Genomic DNA, 17965 nt, shown 5'->3' with positions numbered 1-17965 from the left:
ATATTAACTTTTCACTTACCATTCATACTATAATTTCAAACCTTTCCGTCTAATTTTCAATGTTTTCTTTTTCTTTCCCTTCTAGATTTATTAATTTCTAGATATCTCTTTACTACGAGGGATTGAAATTGGTTTGAAAATTCAACCTTTTGAATGTTTAAAATGTCGATGTCAATATATATTGCAGGCAAAAAATTAAAAAAAAAAACTATTTAAATATGTTAATAATTATATTTATTCTATGAGTTTTTATTATATATATATATATATATGTTAGTGACATTTTGTTGCTTGTTTTTTTCGTCTCATAAACTTCTTTTAGGATCCAATGTATTACGAAAGAATTTGTAAGATTTTGTTTGCTAACTATTTATTTATTTTTAGAGTAAATCTTTACCAATTATTTTATTTATTTCACAAATGCTAATTTCAAAATTTTAACCTTTAATTTATTCAACCTTCCATGTCCTTTATTTGAAATGTAATATTTTAAAAAAGAAAAGAAAATTCATAAATTCATATATTACAGAGTATCTACAAACATATTTAGCTTTAACCGATTACTGTATTGTTATAGGTTGGTATTCGACTTCATTTTAACTCATCTCGACAATGTTGTGTTAGTCGAAGAACTTACTTACGTACCAAATAGTGTTGGACAAACAATACCACACATGTTGTTACGAGGTTTCTTTCACATGTCTAGTAATTTCTCCTCTCCAATCTATGATTACTTTACTCTTTATATCAAGGAAGACATGAATCCAAATTATTATTCCCACATCAATAAATACCATTAATGTATATGTTGAAAAAGGTAAAGATGTTGTAGTTTGTCAATAATATTATAGTTTTTGAATTTTGTTTTCCTTGTTTAATTTTGCCAACCTGGTAATGTTGACCAATTGATCATGAATATCCATTTTCTATGTAGAAACGTGTTATGGTTGGCTTCTTTTCATTGGTCAAAATGCTTATACCCAAGGAGAAAGTATCATTTTCACCATTTGCCTAACTCTAGTACTTGATAAAAGAAAAATTACGTACCTTGCTAAAGAGATTTTAATTAACTTCCTACTCAACTATATTTTTAGTCACTATATATGCTTTAACTTAAGTTTCCCATGTAATTTAATTTCTATATTCTATAACAAGATTCAATTTTAAATCACAAATAACTACTACTACTATATATATTTTATTGCCTTTTAAAACCTGTTGCAAGTAAATTATATTGAAAAAGTGTGGAATAATATATATATATATATATATATATATATATATATGGTTTTGATTTTGAAGTTGGTGTTTTAATTGTATTTGTAAAGACATGATTGTCATTGTCACCTCACCAAACGACAGATGCAACTCTGTCCTTCAACATCTCTTCCTTTCTTTTATTCTAAAAAAAAGAAGAAGAAGAAGAAGAAGAAGAAGAAGAAGAAGAAGAAGAAGAAGAAGAAGAAGAAGAAAGAAATCCTTTTGGTATAATCATTATGATCATTCTCCATAATACATTTTTACTTTATTTTGTTTTGAGAAAATAACTCTCTAAGTCTAAACCTTTCGACAACAAATATGTACTTAGGATTATTGACCTAACAACATATCCATTTCTTAGCCCCAGTTTGATATCTATTTTTTTTTTTTTTTTTTTTTACATCACTTTATTTTATTGGTTTCTTTAATAACATTTGTTTTTAAATTTTTTAAAAATATTATTTTAAAATGTAAAAAAATAAACCAAAATATTATAAATATAGTAAAATATCAATAGATGTAATTGACATACATTTTATCATCTTCTATCGTTGATAGGTGTTGATGAATACATGAGTCGATGATAAACAATAAAATTTTGCCAACAATTTTTCTCTTCCTAACATTTAAGCCAAAAATTTTAAATCATAAAAATCTTAGTCGTAGTTTACAAAATAATTTTACTAAGATTTCAAATATTACTTATGAAACATTAAAACCGTGGTATAGAAATAGTAAAAAGAAACATATACAATTTTCAAAAATATTAAAAGAAGATTTCTGAAAAGATTTGGCATACTAAGAAGTTCATAATAAATTAGGATAATTAAAAATTAAAATGAAGTATATATGAATGGCAAAGACAATCATAGTAATCAAACTGAAGTTTCTTTTTTTGTTGATAACTAGTTCATATATATCACTATTTTGAGCCCAATGCATATAAACTTTTTTATTAGTATTATTAATTGTACATAGATAGATATATATATATATATATATATATATATATATATATATATAAAAGAAGAATGAGTAGCCTTGTTTGGCCTACAAGTAATTTTTATTAATTAAAAGCATAGTGACAAAAATATATAATAGTATAGTCAAAAGCATTTAGTAGTTTTAGACACAAATTAAAAGTATAGTATACCATTGTTTTTCTTTCTTCTCTCAAATTCCAACTATTTTTCTAGAAAAACAAAGCATAAAGACAAAGACAATAATAATGTCTCTCCTGTTCTGAGATGGAAGAATTGACCTGCCAAGTATACATATATCTATATAATTCTACCTTGTACCATCGTTTATATTACAAGTTTAGTTTAACGTTTAGATTGATCTAAGTTTATAGCACCAAACATTGATAAAATTTATAACCTTATATATACATATGAAGATTAGATTTTGAATCCAACAATTTCATGTTATCTGTTTGAGACAAATTTTTTGTTACAAGTAATTGTTTTTCATGACAGAACAGATTAACTTCATATTTGTTACAAAATCTTCGAGCTATACTTTGAGAAAATAAACCAAACTTACGATAAATTTTTATTAGAAGGGAAAAGATTTTATTGAATTTTTAGGCACAAATTTGTGGACAATTTTCAACTGAGGAACTAAACTTATAATATTGATTTTCATAAAGTATTACCAATCTGTGGACAAATTTCAAATTTTGTTAAAGGCATTTTCGTTTTAAAGTTAAAATAATAATATTCACATGTGTATATCTTTTGAAGCATATCATTAAAAGACCAAAGTTAATGTCAAAGTCGTCGTTGAAATTAATTAAATTAATACGTAAAGAGTAAAGTTTAAAATTTCTTCTTAGCTACCAAATCTATATTTATCTTTATGAGAACCAATGTTCTCTGGTTCCTTGTAGAAAAACATGTGGATGAAAATCTGTTCATGTCTTTATTATTCTCGTCGACTTTAAATCACCACGAAATTTATTATTAATTGATTCTATGATATTATGTTAAATCCCCGATTAAACTAAATAGAAAAAAGTGGAAGCAAATTTGATATTTATATAGTTAATCTGAAAAAAGTTATGGCAAAAATCTTTGCTCATCCAATCTCAATTCCCACGTTATCTTCTCTTCTCAAAATGATTCAAAGTTTGTATTTTTGGCTAAAAGTGTCAATTTTAGGCAGGTTGGGCCACCTAAAAGTTGTTCACAGTTAACGAACTTCCTTTCAGCTGGACAATAATATAAATTCGATTTTTTTTTTTTTTTTTATAAAAAAAAGGAACAAATAGTTGAGTTCTTGTTAAGGTTGTTGGTGTTGTTTTCTACTTTTCTTGTCCAGATATAGCATATGGCTGTGTTTGGTTTTGATGCCAAAAAGATAATGTTTAGTAACAGATGAGAATTAAATTAAGCCTAGATAAAGTCAGTCGAACGTAACTTTTCTTGGGACATTCCAAAATGCTGTAAGAACCTCCTCCATGAAATCACCCCCCTTGTTTTTGAATATACTTCTGAAAAATTAAAAAAAAAAAAAAAAAAAGGAAGATGAAACTCAGGTGTAATTTTAACATAATTTGACAGTAGGGAAGTTTTCTGATTACGTTTTTTTGTTTAATGATGATCAGTCATTGAAAGTCCAAACCTCTTATCTAACCCATCTTCAGATTCTTAGTTTCATTATTTTTGAAGTTTAAGAATGATATGATGCACAAGTACAGAAAATATCCAGAATTATAAGGTCTTTGAAACTCCAATATTGGGCTGTTATACATTTCTTCCTATCCATAATCAATAATGAGTGGCTATTTTTATTATATAGTATATGTTAATAGCAGTAAATTTGATAGTTTTCTTTCTTTGTCTTCAATGGCTTAGCGTGATTACGAACACGAAACTTGAAGCTCTTTGTTTACTTTCAGTTTAACAAATCCCAGTTACAACCTTCATTCCACCTACATCTTTAAATCTTTATCAAAGCTTCTCGTTTCCTGTTGGTAATACGCCTGCCAGCTGTTTGCTTGCAGCTTTCTAAATTTTAGCCTTCAGGTTTCTGGAGAATTCAAGTTGATGTTGGTGAACGCCCCAGGTTGGAACTTCTTGCTCAAAGCCTCTGCAGCTAACTGATTTCTTTCTTCATTCTGAAACCAAACGAGCAAAATGTTACAAAGTTCGTTCTGTTCCATTCATAAGCTCGATATTGTTTAAGAGGGAGGGGGAGACGACTTGTACCTTGCCTTTGAAACTTATAATAATCGGCCCAGATCTAGCTTCTCGATAACACCCTTGACGAGGCAAAGGAAATAGTTAGGAAGAGATTGGAGAAGATATATAATCAGACTGGGAAAACTAAACCCTATTTAAGGATTCTCACCAATGTCTATATCTGGGAATTCAAGACAGAGTTTGGCTAGAGATGGAGCAATTTCTACCTGTGTTTTAATACAAAAAAAACACATATGGAGAGTTGGAGATTAATGGAACCAGTAAACAGATTAGAGAGAGCAAATATACCAACTCTGTGTTTGAACAAACTGGCTGAAACCATGGTCAAGCTGAGGAATCATTTATTTATTCTCTTAGCACCTAAATTTAATTTCCATGTTCAAGCACAAAATCATTTTATCATTTCCCACATCACTCGACCAAAGGTGTCCTAAATGTTTACTAGCATGTCTGAAACCTTAAAAACTGAAAAACAGTAACTAAACACAAATATATCCAGAGTCAGCGCGTTTCTGGCATCACTACTTTATTTTCCATTTCAGTTACTAGACATGTATAGGTGTGGCTATGTAGCCGAAATGGCACAGAATATTGATCCTAAGGAAAGACTTGATGTAATAATAATTCATCAAAAAGTATGCCACAAATGCAGCTGGGTGGCAAGGAAAGGAAAATCTCACACATACATCTGAAAGTTTTGTGATCAAGTGCTTTGACTTATATGGTTCCAACAATGGGAAAAGGTCACCAGTTCTTGTTAACTCAATCAAACAATCCCATTGCAAGTCCAGCTCAGTTAAGTTTGTTGCAGTAAGAACTATCACGTTGTGGCACTTGACCTACAAGAGAGAAAATTATTAGCGACTAATTTGAAGAAACGCTGGAGCAGAAATTAGATCAAAGATTGGTTCAAATTTAAGGTAATTCAACATATTAGAACACAAACCGTTTATTCTATAATAAACGGGAACGAATAAAACCCACACTTCCTAACCGTACCAATGGGACTGGCAACTTTTCGTGATGTAATAATTCGGTGATCCCTTCTGGCAGCTGAGCCATCTGAAAAGAAAACATCTATTAATCACAACAGAACCAAACCCAAACATCCATGTTAAGATTGAAACTACCTCATTCCGGTCACCAGTGCAATGCTCCCCTATAAGATGCCTGAGGTATTCTTCAAATTCTTCATCAGGAGCCTGTTGAAGTTTCAATGCAAGTGTAATTTTTTTAGCCAGTTGGCAAAAAGCAAAGGGAAAAAAGTTCTCAGTTCATTCCCAACCATGTCAATTCAAAATATTGACGAAGAATTAAAACAACGCACCAGTCGAACACCAAATGCTTTTGCAATACCCCCTAAAGTTGCATCAGAAAACAATGGGCCTACTCCTCCGTATATAAACACCTGCGATAGCCAGCAAGTAAAAGGAGTCTAGATGCATCTTATAATTTCGGGACAACAAAAACCAAAAAAGAAGTTAGTTATTTGCAGGTTGAGCAGTTTACCATCTCACTGGAAGACCTTCTCAACTCTACTTCTTCAGCAACAGAATCTATCTGATACAAGGTGAAAGAAAAGAAGATGAAAAGTTAACAATAGAGAATGATAACGAATCCTCGGCAGGTGCATTTTTCCACTTAAAAAGATTTGTGTAAGCCTAACCCAAACACGACAATTTAAATTTCATAGTACAGCCAGTACTAATTTTCTGATGTCTTCAATATAATTATAATAAATGTTACTACATAAATGAGTTATTATACCCAATTCAAACAGGAAAGCCAATTCAACCAAGAAGTACAAGTCTATTGTTGTAGTAACTTACATCATTCCGAACTATGGAAGTGTGTGATATAGACCAACCAATGGAGTGCACCTTTCTACGCAGTGAGAGTCCCAATCGATCCTCAACAGTGCCGAAGCTGAGCTATGGGGCAGATAAAGGATAATGAAAGACTTCAGCGATAACAGTCCAAAAGATTCAAAAGAAATACAATTTTTTTCGTTGTTGCGATAACAATGATATGTCAGAGAACTGTTACGAATGCAACATGGCACCATGCGCATGTGAATTTAAGACACAAAGAATAAGACTTGTGATCATCCATGCATAAGAGTGATCACATAAATCACACTAAGTAAAAAATTGCAAAAGAGAAAGAATAGTAAAGTTCTTCATTTATTCAATCCAGATCCATTAGTATTTATGAATAGAATATCACAGAAGCATGGGTTTGATGACAAGATGTTCAAATTGGCAGGAATAAGTTCAAAACGGTGGGAACAAAAAGCCAGAGTGAAAGGTTAAAAGGTCAATTGAGATTAATTATCACAAAGGTTTACTTCCATTAGTATTGAAAATAAAGTAAACAGCTTACTTGGGAGAATGGAGACATTTAGCAACTAGTTACGTGGTACAAACGAGAGACTTACAGGATCTCATCTCCAACAGCTATGACCGATGCAGTGAGCATACTCTGTTTCTGCAAATCCACATTGCTCGTCCCATTACTCATAGAATTTCGCACGGAAGGTGAAAACCTTTTTGCTCTCCCTGCTCTTTCTGTCCTTCCATCTGAAAGCAAGTATGCAGGTCTAAATTTCTCCTTGTTTCCAGTGGAATTACTAATGCATAACAATGCATTTGGAAGTGTATCATGTATACTCCCAATTGAAGTATATCTACAAAAGAAAACCAAATAAGTAACCCTAAAAATGGAGGAAAAGCTTTGAAAAGAGTAAACTAGGTATCACAAACAAACACAACCCTGCAGCTACATGAGCAAGAAAAATAACTAGCATCCCGTGTTTACTTGGTATCATTACCCGTGATCATAAAGACTGCAGTACTGGACCTTGCACGTTAATAGGAATGCCCATACATCTCTGGGAAGAAGAAGAGAATGAGGAGAAAATTAACCAACGGTCATAGATTTTTCATCTCGAATTGGGTCAGCTAAAGAAAAATTAGGCTGGTAGAAATGAAACAGAATAGCAAATAGTACCAAACCACACCTGTACGACCAATCCAAAATGGGGTTCACTCTCATAAATGGTGGCCATCCAGGTGAACTAGGAGAAAATTGTTCTTGGCCCACCTGTTTGTTTTGAGGGAGAGGGGAGCAGACAAATCAAGGCATCTTCATTTCAAAGTACAAATATAATAGCCAATAAAATATCTAGAGTCTATGAAGATAAAACACAAATAATACCGCTGTAGGATCCCCAATCCGCACACCAAGGAAAATGGCTCTGATAGGTCTACTCTTCAATAAAGACTCCAAGCCAGATTTGAAATCTGTTCGGATGATATCCATTAGCAAGCCATAGCTGATATGTAAGAATGAGTTGATTAGCAGTTAGCTAAAATTGACGCTACAGACTTAATTCCCCTGAAATGAAATTAAAGGTATTATTACTTGGTTGCCATATCATAAGTAAATGAGTTGATTTCAGGGAAAGCAGAAGGGCTCTCAAAATATATTGTTCGAATAGGAAATTCCTTGAGTCCATCCACAGAACAGCCTTCTTCCTCTTTATGCAGGAAAAATGCAGCTCGAAGTACGTGGAGTAAAACCTACACATTCAATTTGCCATGAGAACAAATGGAGAAATAATAGACTAGTTGATAAACAGAGAATCTGACATCAAAACTTACAGTCGAATCTTTTCCACCATTGAAGCTGAAAGCGACCTCTTCAGTGCTGTTGAAGATGCAAATTACAATATGTTATAACATGCAAAAAACTTAGAAGCAAATACCATTAATACGTTTCAGGAAATGATATCATAGATGCCAATCTTTCATTTCCTAGGCTTATTATTGAGATTTTCTTAACCTATCCCCATCAACATCTAATCACCAACAAAATCCCGAACACTTGCAATCACAATGCCAATTCACTGAATTCATGAGCGTATGTAATTTTTTTAAAGTTAAAATAACTTAAAAATGCTGATGCATGAGAAACCAGTGTACTGTATGAAAGTACCAGTGATGCAAATTCAAAATAAGTTGAATGGTTCCATATGTCATTTTCCTTTACCAGTATCCAACATGGTATTAAATGAACCCCTTCAATTTTCCCAAGTTCAACTAAAAACTTCCATACAAAAACTACCAATAATTACATCGGTGGAAGTAGAATGACTCAAACAATTAAAAAGGTTTTCGTGCATTACGAATTAAAGTCAACATAAGATTAAAAATTTTCCCTTTCTATAACCACAAGTATCGAGGCAACAAGCAAAAAAACAAATCAACATTAACTCAAGAAGAACCACTAGAAATCGACAAAGAAGTACTTACGAATATAAAGCCAGAGCTCTCTTAACAACATAGATGGCGTTATTGTACTTGGTCTTGAGTCTTCGATCATCACAATCTCTGATTGCTTTATCGATCTCCATGCCCTCTGGTCCATTAAACTCATATTACATTACTTTTTCAATTGAATGAAACTAAACACAAACAAAGTTTGAAACGCTTTTTAGGACCCAGAAGATGGGCAGATGGGGCATTCGCTTATTTGCAAGAATACGAAACCTCTCTTAAACCAAGCAAGCAAAATGGGTATTCAAGAATTGAAGTAAAGAAGCTAATTTCAGCTAAGATAGGAAGTAAAAGTAAAGTAACTCACCTTAATCAACACAAGAGATGCGTCAATTGAGAGGGGAAACTTGAAAACGAAGAGAAGGGGCGGCCCCCTTGATTGAGTTGAAGGATCTCAAAGAAGGGGAGGGAATAAACGGGTTGTTTGAATGCCACAGATTGTTTATCCGTGGAAATTGATTGTAACTTTTATAGGAGGTCTTGGTCTTACCGTAATCTTGGAAGGAAAAATGGAAAGAAGAGGAAGTGGGCACAGCTCATGCCGTTGAAAGTTGAAAAGTGAAAACTGAAATTTGATTCGATTCGTCGTGTAATGGTAATGGTAATGGTAATGGAAAATTGGAAATCCTCTCCCCTCTCCTCCTTCCTCGCGCTTTACGCACAAAGAAAAAAAGGTGCCATTTTTATTTTTTATTTTTCTTATTTTTAATACCCTTTTGTGTTCATCTAGATGTCGTTGACGGCCCATTTTTATGTGGGCTCAATTTTGGATTTCATTTGATTCCGCACACCACAAAGCCCAAAAAAGTATAGATGGCTGACTTTTTTTTTTTTGCTTTCAGATTTAGGTACCAATTTTTAGAATAATTATCGACTATATAGTAATATTTAAAAAAATTACAAATATATTAAAATCTATAAGTGATAGACTTCTATCGTTGATAGACTCTTATGGTTTATCAGTGATACACCAACATTTTCTATGATCTATCCGTGATAGACTCCAATTATTGATAGATTTTGACAGATTTTGCTATATGTGCAATTTTTTTAAAATGGTGCTATATACTTAATTATTTTGAATATAATTACTACATTTGCAACTATCCCTTCAATCTATCACGAAAGGGTTACTTTATCTCCAAACTTTTTTGGTTTGAAAATACTAATTATTGTCGTAATTATATTTTTTTTTTCTTGAAGATATCGTTCTTCGTATTATTCTTATACTATTCTTCCATATTCTTTCCTTTTGTGGTTATTCCCATATTCTTTCCTTTTGTGGTTATTTCCATATTCTTTCTTTTTGTGGTTATTTCTTTCCTATTCACAACCCGACCCATCTACTCTCTATTCTAATTTCTTACTTATTTGCTGTAATTTATTTGTGCTCATGTTTTGTAGCTTCTATTTCTGCAGTTTATGTGATGGACAAAGACGATACAAAAGACAACTTGTGGCCAAAGGTTATTCTCGTAAATATGACATTGATGATGCTCTTATTTCTTGGCGCAACAAAAAATAATTTGTTGTTTCCCGTTCCAGAATAGATTCTGAATATAGTGCTCTGGCTGATGCCATTTTAGAATTACTATGGCTTTGTTGGCTTCTTACTCATATGTGGGCCCCACAAAAGTCACCTACTATTTTTCATTGTGATAACCGTAGTACTATTCAGATTGCACACAATGATGTATTTCATGAACAAACAAAACACATTGAGAATGATTGCCATTTTGTTCGCCATCATCTTCAAAGCAACACTCTCTACCTCCAATCTATCTCCACCACTGACCAACTAGCAGATATCTTCACGAAAGCTCTCCATTCTCCTCATTTCATCAATCAGTTACTTCACAAACTCAAAGTGGTCTCTACTTTACCACCTTGAGTTTGAGGGAGGGTATTTGCTGTAATTACAGTATTTTTTGAAGATATTATTCTTGATATTATTCTTACATATTCTTTCCTTTTGTGATTATTTGGTTGTGTATACATAGACTTGAACATTTTCTAAAATATCAATAAAATACAAATATTCAATAAAATAATACTAATAAATTATATGCAAGAGAAATAACAAAAATGCAAGATTTGGGCTATGTTTTCTTTACTCATCATGTTCTTAGTTGTGATAATGTTGTTGTCCACTTTTTTTTTTTGGCTTCCAAGGCGTTGAAAGCAGCATGTTTCTTCTCTTCTATATTATTCACACTGTGTGATTTGGGTCGCTTGTTTTTCTTAATTTAATTCTATAGAGGATTATTGAGTTAGTTGTTTCCTTTTCTTAAAAAAAAATGATCATTACTAATTAAGATTGGGATTTGAATCTATTAAGTATTGCTAACAGGTTTCTGATAAATTAAGAGTTCAAGTTCCCACCCACAGCAAGGTGTATCATTTTCAATCCATATCTTATTTGCCAGGCCGACATTAAAATTAAATTCAATTGTTGAACTCAAAGTGGAAAATTGAGGAAAAGAAGTATTATTTTATACCCACAGATAAGTTTTATATTTAAAAATTAAATCTATGACAAATAGCCTTTATGACTCATGTGGAGTAGAGATCATTTGTCAGCACAAATCGATATACTTTATAAATCTAATCGGATAATTATTAATTCTCAATTGGAATTAAGTCGTTGACATTCATGTAAAAGAAAATCTCAATCCGCAAATTACCATGAAAAAGGGGAAAAAACCATAATCTTTACTTTGTTGATTACAAATCAGTATGTAGAGTACAAGAGAACCATCTATTTTGATCATCAATTTGTTCGAAGGTAGCAAAAATGAATAGAAGCCTTGGAAAAAAGGGGCAAAAAAAGAAGAAAAATGCAATTCTGATATATGAGAATGCCTAATCATAGAGGCCATCTTCATGCCAGATATCAACCAAGAAGTCCACCATTTCCTGCAGAATCCAATTGAGTGAAGCTTTATAAAAGTAAAAGTAACCAAAAGTTAAGAGGGTGAGGATGAACAAAGGAACCTTACAGCTAAAGGAATAGGCTGCTGAAAAGGCTCTGCAGTTAGAAGATCTTCATATGTCATTGTCCAGCTGTGACATGGAACGTGTCGTCGATGACTAAATAAATTGAAACTTGAAAATAACCGTGTTGAAGATGAAGCCTTCTTCAACAAACAAGAACAAGGGATGCTTGAAGCTAAATGAATACCTTAAGATTGGTTCCTTTGGTTCTCGTTGCACATTTTCAGAACGGTCGCCAACCCATTCCTTTCTTCTTTCATGCCAAGCTATCTCAGCTGTAAGAAAATGATGCACCAACACGACATTTACGACGATATTTTGTTTGTAAATCTGATGGAAAAATCACCAAAGAGTATGATATGTTGATATTGAACACTTCATCTTGACAATATATGGTTCGAGGGAAGCAGATTTACCGTGGTTGATGAATGTAGGCATCTCATTAGACTTTCCATTTAAGGCAACCTTTGAATCACCTGAAGAATGGTTCCCATTTCCATTCAAATTAGGATTTCCACCATTGATTTCCGTTTTCTCCATAATGAACAACCATTGCCTTGAAAAACTGTGACCTGTACACAAGGTAAAGATAAAGGGTCTCTTCAGGAAATAAAAGTATGGTTTTGATTGATATTTGAGATAATTTGTTGATATCCTTTAAAATTGTCGGTATTATACTATATTCACAATACACATTTACTTTTTACAATATGCTTTCATATTCTAATAAAGAGCAAAACGTAGATAAATGTATAATATTTCCCCCTATCATATAATGTAAATTTCATAATTTCCACCCTATTAATCATGTTGATTTTAACACCCTTTCCCATCTCATACCATACAAGGTTGCATGAACCTTTGACTCACGCTATCGCATTTCAATCAACCATTATCTTGTTTCAATAAAAAAAATTACATGCGTAGGGTTTGAGTCCTAATAAGAAGACATGTTTCAATATCCTTGCAACAAAATTGTACGAGTGCATAAAGTTTTGAACAATATACTTTGGGAAGACACTGTCATAATATTACACTTTGTATATTCTAAAACCATGAAGTTCGTTAGTCGCAAAGTTTCTTTAGTAGTAAGTATATTTTCACTGCTGAAAAACAAGGGATGAATGCTCAAAAAGAAGAAAGAGTTAGAAATCAAACATAGTTTCATTGTTCGTTATTTCCTGGTCTTTTCATTCACTTACAACAAGAAACAACGACCAACGTTTGGTGATGTGTGTAAGAAAGTGAAAAGAAAAGGCACTCAAGAGTCTGAGATAATATGGGAGCAACTAAAATTGTGTTCAGCATAACTTTTGGAGTAATGTTTATCTTACTATCTCTTGCCGTAAATCCACTCAATATTTTTGTGACTATCGTCTTACATCCCTCATTATGCATTGGGAATGTTTTCAATCTTTATCCTGTTTGTGGTAACAAAGGTTCTTGTTTCTCACAAAAATAAAAATAAAAAGGGTAGAATAGTCTTTAAGTGGACTTCGAAAACTAATCGAATGTTTACTCCAAAAATACTTCGGTGCTTCTTACAACGCTTTTTGGTGTGTATCTAGCTGGATGACATGGAAGAATTTAGAAAGTGTTTATTACTTAAAAGAACTATGAAGGTATTGTGAGCCTATACCAAACACAAATTAAACCAGAGCAGAAAGGAAGCATATTTCAGTCATTAAAGTTGTGATATTTCATCAACTAAGGAAGCATATTTCAGTTATTAAAGTTGTGATATTTCATCAACTTCTTGAAAACAATTTTGACGCTCTTACTTGTGTGGAGTCATCATTTTTTAGACTATAAAAGCCAGCAGAGAAGAAAATAAAATTTTATTTAGTTCTTTCCCAATTTCAGGGCATGGCATATCAGCTTTTACAACTCTACTTAGTCTTGAGAGATACAGTAATTGCCTAAACATAAAAGAGTTTTTTTTTTTTTTGCTTGACTCATCCCAACTCCTTAGTCCCATCAAGTTTGTTCCACCAACAAATTCCGAATCCATTAATATCTGCCGGCTCTAGTTCGAAACTGAAAGCTACTCACTCACTCTTTGAATTAATCCTAGAAAATTCAAAATGTCAAGGAAGTGATCCATGACTCCAAGGATACATATTCCACTCCATCAGACTGAAAAATAGAACAGTATCTGCTCTTCTACCTGCTATCCATTTTCTTCATTGCACAAAACAACACCTAACCATTTGAAGGAATTCCACATTTAAGACATACAAATTAAAGATCCATAAATGAAACATCATGCTTGATCCGAAAAAATTAGAATCAACTGTTCATGTTTCTCAATAAACGCACAAATTTCCCACATTTCAGAAACACGAATCATCACACAAACAATCACGACAAAGAAAAAATGATTCAGATCAGCTCATTACAGAAAACCCACATCCATAATCGTAAGAAAAACAGAAAAAGGTCCCAGAAATCTTCATACAAAACAGAAATAGGTAGAAGAATTAGAAGAAGTAGGGCAGAGGGGCAGTAAGTGAGTACCTTTTGACCCTCAAAAAAGGAGTAAACAGTGAATCCTCCTGTAGTGAAGCGTTGAAATTGGGGTTGATCTTAAAGGAAAATTACCGAAGAAGAAGAAACAGCATCCCTTTTTCAGCATTCACTACAGAAAAGGGGGGAAAAGAAAGTGGATTGTTGTGCAGTAAACGGCGAAGAATACTGACAGTTTTGTTTGATCCAACGGCTGAAATGGTGCCAAATGCCAAGAGATGTGTGGTAGAAGGTTAATGTGAAAACCCCATATGGGGTCCCAACAGACGAAGAAGAAGCGGAAGGAGAAGAAGAGGAGGAAGAAGAAGAGAATGTGGAGTGCGGTGGATTTGGGAATCCTACATTTTGGGTCTCTTGTTTTAATGTCATTTCAGTTTTGTATTTTGTCGAGGATACGGATTGTGATGATGTTCTTGTGTAGACCGTTCAAAATGTTACCCCATCGCCATTCAATTATGATCCAAATTTATGAAGTTTGGTAATGCTGGGGACTGGTACAGATCGTACCATCTTCATTTATGTTTTTATGGTAAACCAATAATGGAGCCTTCCGGATCTTCCCCGAGGTCATCATCAACAAATTTCCCCCTTTTTCCCCGTTCACTCACTCTCTCTCTCTTGAATATTCTATCACAAATTCAGCTTATACTTTTGGTATTTTAATTTTTAATACAACAAACTCAGTAAGGGATAATCTATTTCACTTGTGGTTAGTTCCAGCTCAATTTTTAATCCTTGAAAATGAAAGATTTAATCTTTCACTCATAAAAGAAGAAAAAACAAAGAGAAGAAATCCACCTTAAATTAATCAAAACACTTCTATACATTAGGTTAGGTTAGGTTTCAAACATGTTTTCGTTGAAGTGATTTATTTCTATTCTTGAATTTTGAAATTTTATTACATCAATACTCAATTCTTACCCCAATTTACGTTAAAGATATTAAATTTTTACCCCCAAATTGAGGATTTTTTTTTTGGTCAAAGAATGGAGGTTATTAATAAAATGTATTTTCTTCGAGAAATTTTCCATTAGAAATCAAAAGGGGTTTGAAACAATTAATTAATTCCATAATTTGGATAGATGCATAGCATAATTTTATATGTTTATTTTTGTTACAAAATAAGAAGTTGTGCATGAAGGTCTAATGATTTTATTGTCATGTCTGTCATCTCAATATTTTCAAGTTATTTTTTTATGTTCAGATTTATATGACGATGTTTAATATAATTCTAATTTTTGCATAAAATTTCTATAAAGTTTGGTTGATAGAGTTTATTAGTGAAATACAAGGATATTTATACATCAACTTGAGTATTTATTTATTAATGAAACTTAAATACTAATACTTAAATAGATAATTTGTAAGCTTAGTTTGATTATCATAATAAAATAAAAATGTTGAGAATTATGTTTTAGTATTTATTTCATTAAAATGAGTTTCACTTGATAGTGGATAAAATTTTCTTGAATTTCATTCTCAAAAGAATAAAACGTTTGCGTCCATTTATTAATGAATTAAAAAGGAAAGATTAGAACTTTTTATTTACTTATCCATCTCTTTTGCACCTAAAAATGATAGTTCATATTTAATTTATTAATACATTTTTTATTATTAAAAATACAAATAATAAATTTCAGGTTATAAAATAACTAACAAATTTCATTCACTTCAAACATTCAAAAAGAAATTTAACATAATAAAGACCCAACTAAAGGAAACTAGGACGATATTACAAATAATTTCTGAACTTAAGGCCGTATCTAAAGTTAGTTTAAAAAATTGTTGTCGAAACCTTCTAGAGAAAAACGTAAGAAATTTCCCTCTTGGGGTAAAATACAATATTGAGGGTAATAGAAAGTGTCGGTAAGGGCTTAGCTTAGATTCCCTTTTTTTTTTTTTTTTTTTTTTTTTTTTTTTTTTTTTAATTATTATTATTATTTATTATTAATTACTATTATATTTTATAATAAATATATTATATTATAAAGTTGTGTGTAATATTAATAATTCAAAATATTATATTTTTATCGATATTTATTTTTGTCATATGCATGAATGATATATATTGGTGGTATGAGGTATCCAAAGGGATTTTGTGATCCAAAACTTAATTATGATATTCTTATTATTTTAATATTTTATTTCTTTTCATTATCAAAATCTCTTTATTTCTTTTTACGCATATATATATATATATATATATATATATATATATAAATTCACGATACATTATAATTTATACTCCAATGCGTAATAAATGGCTTTTCAAATAATTAAATCAAAAGCAGATAGAGATAAATGGATACCTTCTTCCTATTTTGCTTTTGTTTGTATTATTAAATACTCATATATATTTTTAGAGAAATTATTGTAGAGAATCGTTCAAAACGTTAATAAAATATAATAAAATTTTATATTATATTAATGGTTACTAATAAATTTCCGTGAGGTTACATATTCGTATCATTCATAAAATCTAAAATTTTGTTATATATATTATATATTTTTGTTTATTTTTTCTATATTTGAAAAGAATTCATATTCTTAAAAGTTTTTACTAAAAAATGAAAAAAAAAATATTTAGATGTATTTGTAGATTTATCTTGTCCCGTCTATCAAATTATTTTTCATGTTAGAATCAACGACCAAAATATTAAACCCTAAACTAAAAAACATAACCAACAAAAGATCAATAAAAAATCACATTGTTCACTAACTATATGTTAGCTACATCCATATCACAAAGGAAGAAACATAATACAAATCATTATTGAATTACATGACATATTTTTAAACCACGTAAGCATAAATAATATGCAAATAGTTTAGGTTTGTTGTGTGTCTCTGTACTTGGTAGTGTTAAGCGTGGTCACACAATATATCGAAGACATTTAAACACATTCTAAATGTATGCTAATGGTACTCTTTAAATTGATCAAATGACTAATCATCCGTGTGCAGTGTCTAAGCTAAGGTGCTTAGTATTGAAATGTCTCCACATGCCCTTTTATTTGTCGGCTAGATTTAGTTCACATTTTTCAAAGTTTAGGTTCTTTTCTACTTTTTAAATTATTGATATTTAAAATATGGGTGATTGAATGAGACATGGAATAATAATAATAAAGTATACGATCACAAATCTTATGGAAAGAAATATGCAGCAGCAAGAATCTTTTTAAATTTCCTACCAAGTTCCATTTATAACTTACGTGAAAAGGAAAAAAAAAAAAGATTATTCTATTATTATGTGGATTATCTAAATTTAATTATTGAAAGATGTGGCTTTCTTGTTCACAAAATATACATTTTTAGTATTTTTACATATTTAATTATAAGATAATTAAGTTCAAATTATAGAGTAATTACTTTGTATCAAATATTCAGTATCGTATTAATCGTCTAATATGTTGCTTAATAGTTTACCTTATTATAATTATTTGTTCTAAAGGAAACACATGAAAGCATGGAAAATTCATGCACCCGTTGGGATCTTAGCTGGCAAATTATGACTGGCCGACACTATAGTGCGGTGACTGTCACCCTTCCACATACGTCAACGCACCGTTTGTTTTGCAAAGGAAGTATTCGGTTGAGGAATCCAGTGTACTTGAGCCTACAGTAAAAGAATACGCAAGGTTG

The 17965-nt window shown here is 31.4% G+C and overlaps 2 protein-coding genes across 6 annotated transcripts; both read right to left on the bottom strand.

Moving 5' to 3' along the window:
* Window positions 1-3965: 3965 nt before the first annotated feature.
* Window positions 3966-9482, bottom strand: LOC103486505 (uncharacterized). 2 transcript variants are annotated; one of them, XM_008444490.3, is made up of 17 exons: window positions 9111-9482; window positions 8780-8885; window positions 8129-8174; window positions 7890-8047; window positions 7683-7800; window positions 7486-7568; window positions 7297-7356; window positions 6904-7152; window positions 6296-6392; window positions 5976-6026; window positions 5794-5874; window positions 5597-5668; window positions 5466-5528; window positions 5153-5305; window positions 4615-4672; window positions 4473-4525; window positions 3966-4381 (listed from the first exon to the last, which is right to left on the bottom strand). In XM_008444490.3, exons 2-17 carry the CDS (start codon window positions 8878-8880, stop codon window positions 4286-4288), a joined length of 1539 nt encoding a protein of 512 aa, XP_008442712.1. In that variant the 5' UTR covers window positions 8881-8885; window positions 9111-9482; the 3' UTR covers window positions 3966-4285. The 2 variants fall into 2 exon arrangements, with proteins under 2 accessions (XP_008442712.1, XP_050940129.1); XM_051084172.1 differs by having other exon boundaries at window positions 7683-7768; window positions 9111-9453.
* Window positions 9483-11483: 2001 nt separating this feature from the next.
* LOC103486506 (uncharacterized) lies at window positions 11484-14804 on the bottom strand. 4 transcript variants are annotated; one of them, XM_051084170.1, is made up of 6 exons: window positions 14315-14804; window positions 13854-13999; window positions 12214-12369; window positions 11985-12127; window positions 11803-11866; window positions 11484-11719 (listed from the first exon to the last, which is right to left on the bottom strand). In XM_051084170.1, the coding sequence occupies exons 3-6, from the start codon at window positions 12250-12252 to the stop codon at window positions 11666-11668; spliced, it is 300 nt and encodes a 99-aa protein (XP_050940127.1). In that variant the 5' UTR covers window positions 12253-12369; window positions 13854-13999; window positions 14315-14804; the 3' UTR covers window positions 11484-11665. The 4 variants fall into 4 exon arrangements, with proteins under 4 accessions (XP_050940127.1, XP_008442714.1, XP_008442713.1 ...); XM_008444492.3 differs by having other exon boundaries at window positions 11985-12072; XM_008444491.3 differs by lacking the exon at window positions 13854-13999 and having other exon boundaries at window positions 11985-12072; window positions 14315-14791.
* Window positions 14805-17965: the final 3161 nt, after the last annotated feature.

Source organism: Cucumis melo, chromosome 4 (genome assembly GCF_025177605.1).
Source record: "Cucumis melo cultivar AY chromosome 4, USDA_Cmelo_AY_1.0, whole genome shotgun sequence".
NCBI classification, from domain to species: domain Eukaryota; kingdom Viridiplantae; phylum Streptophyta; class Magnoliopsida; order Cucurbitales; family Cucurbitaceae; genus Cucumis; species Cucumis melo.
Note: the sequence above shows the minus strand (reverse complement) of the source record. Positions and strands in the feature narration are given on the sequence as shown.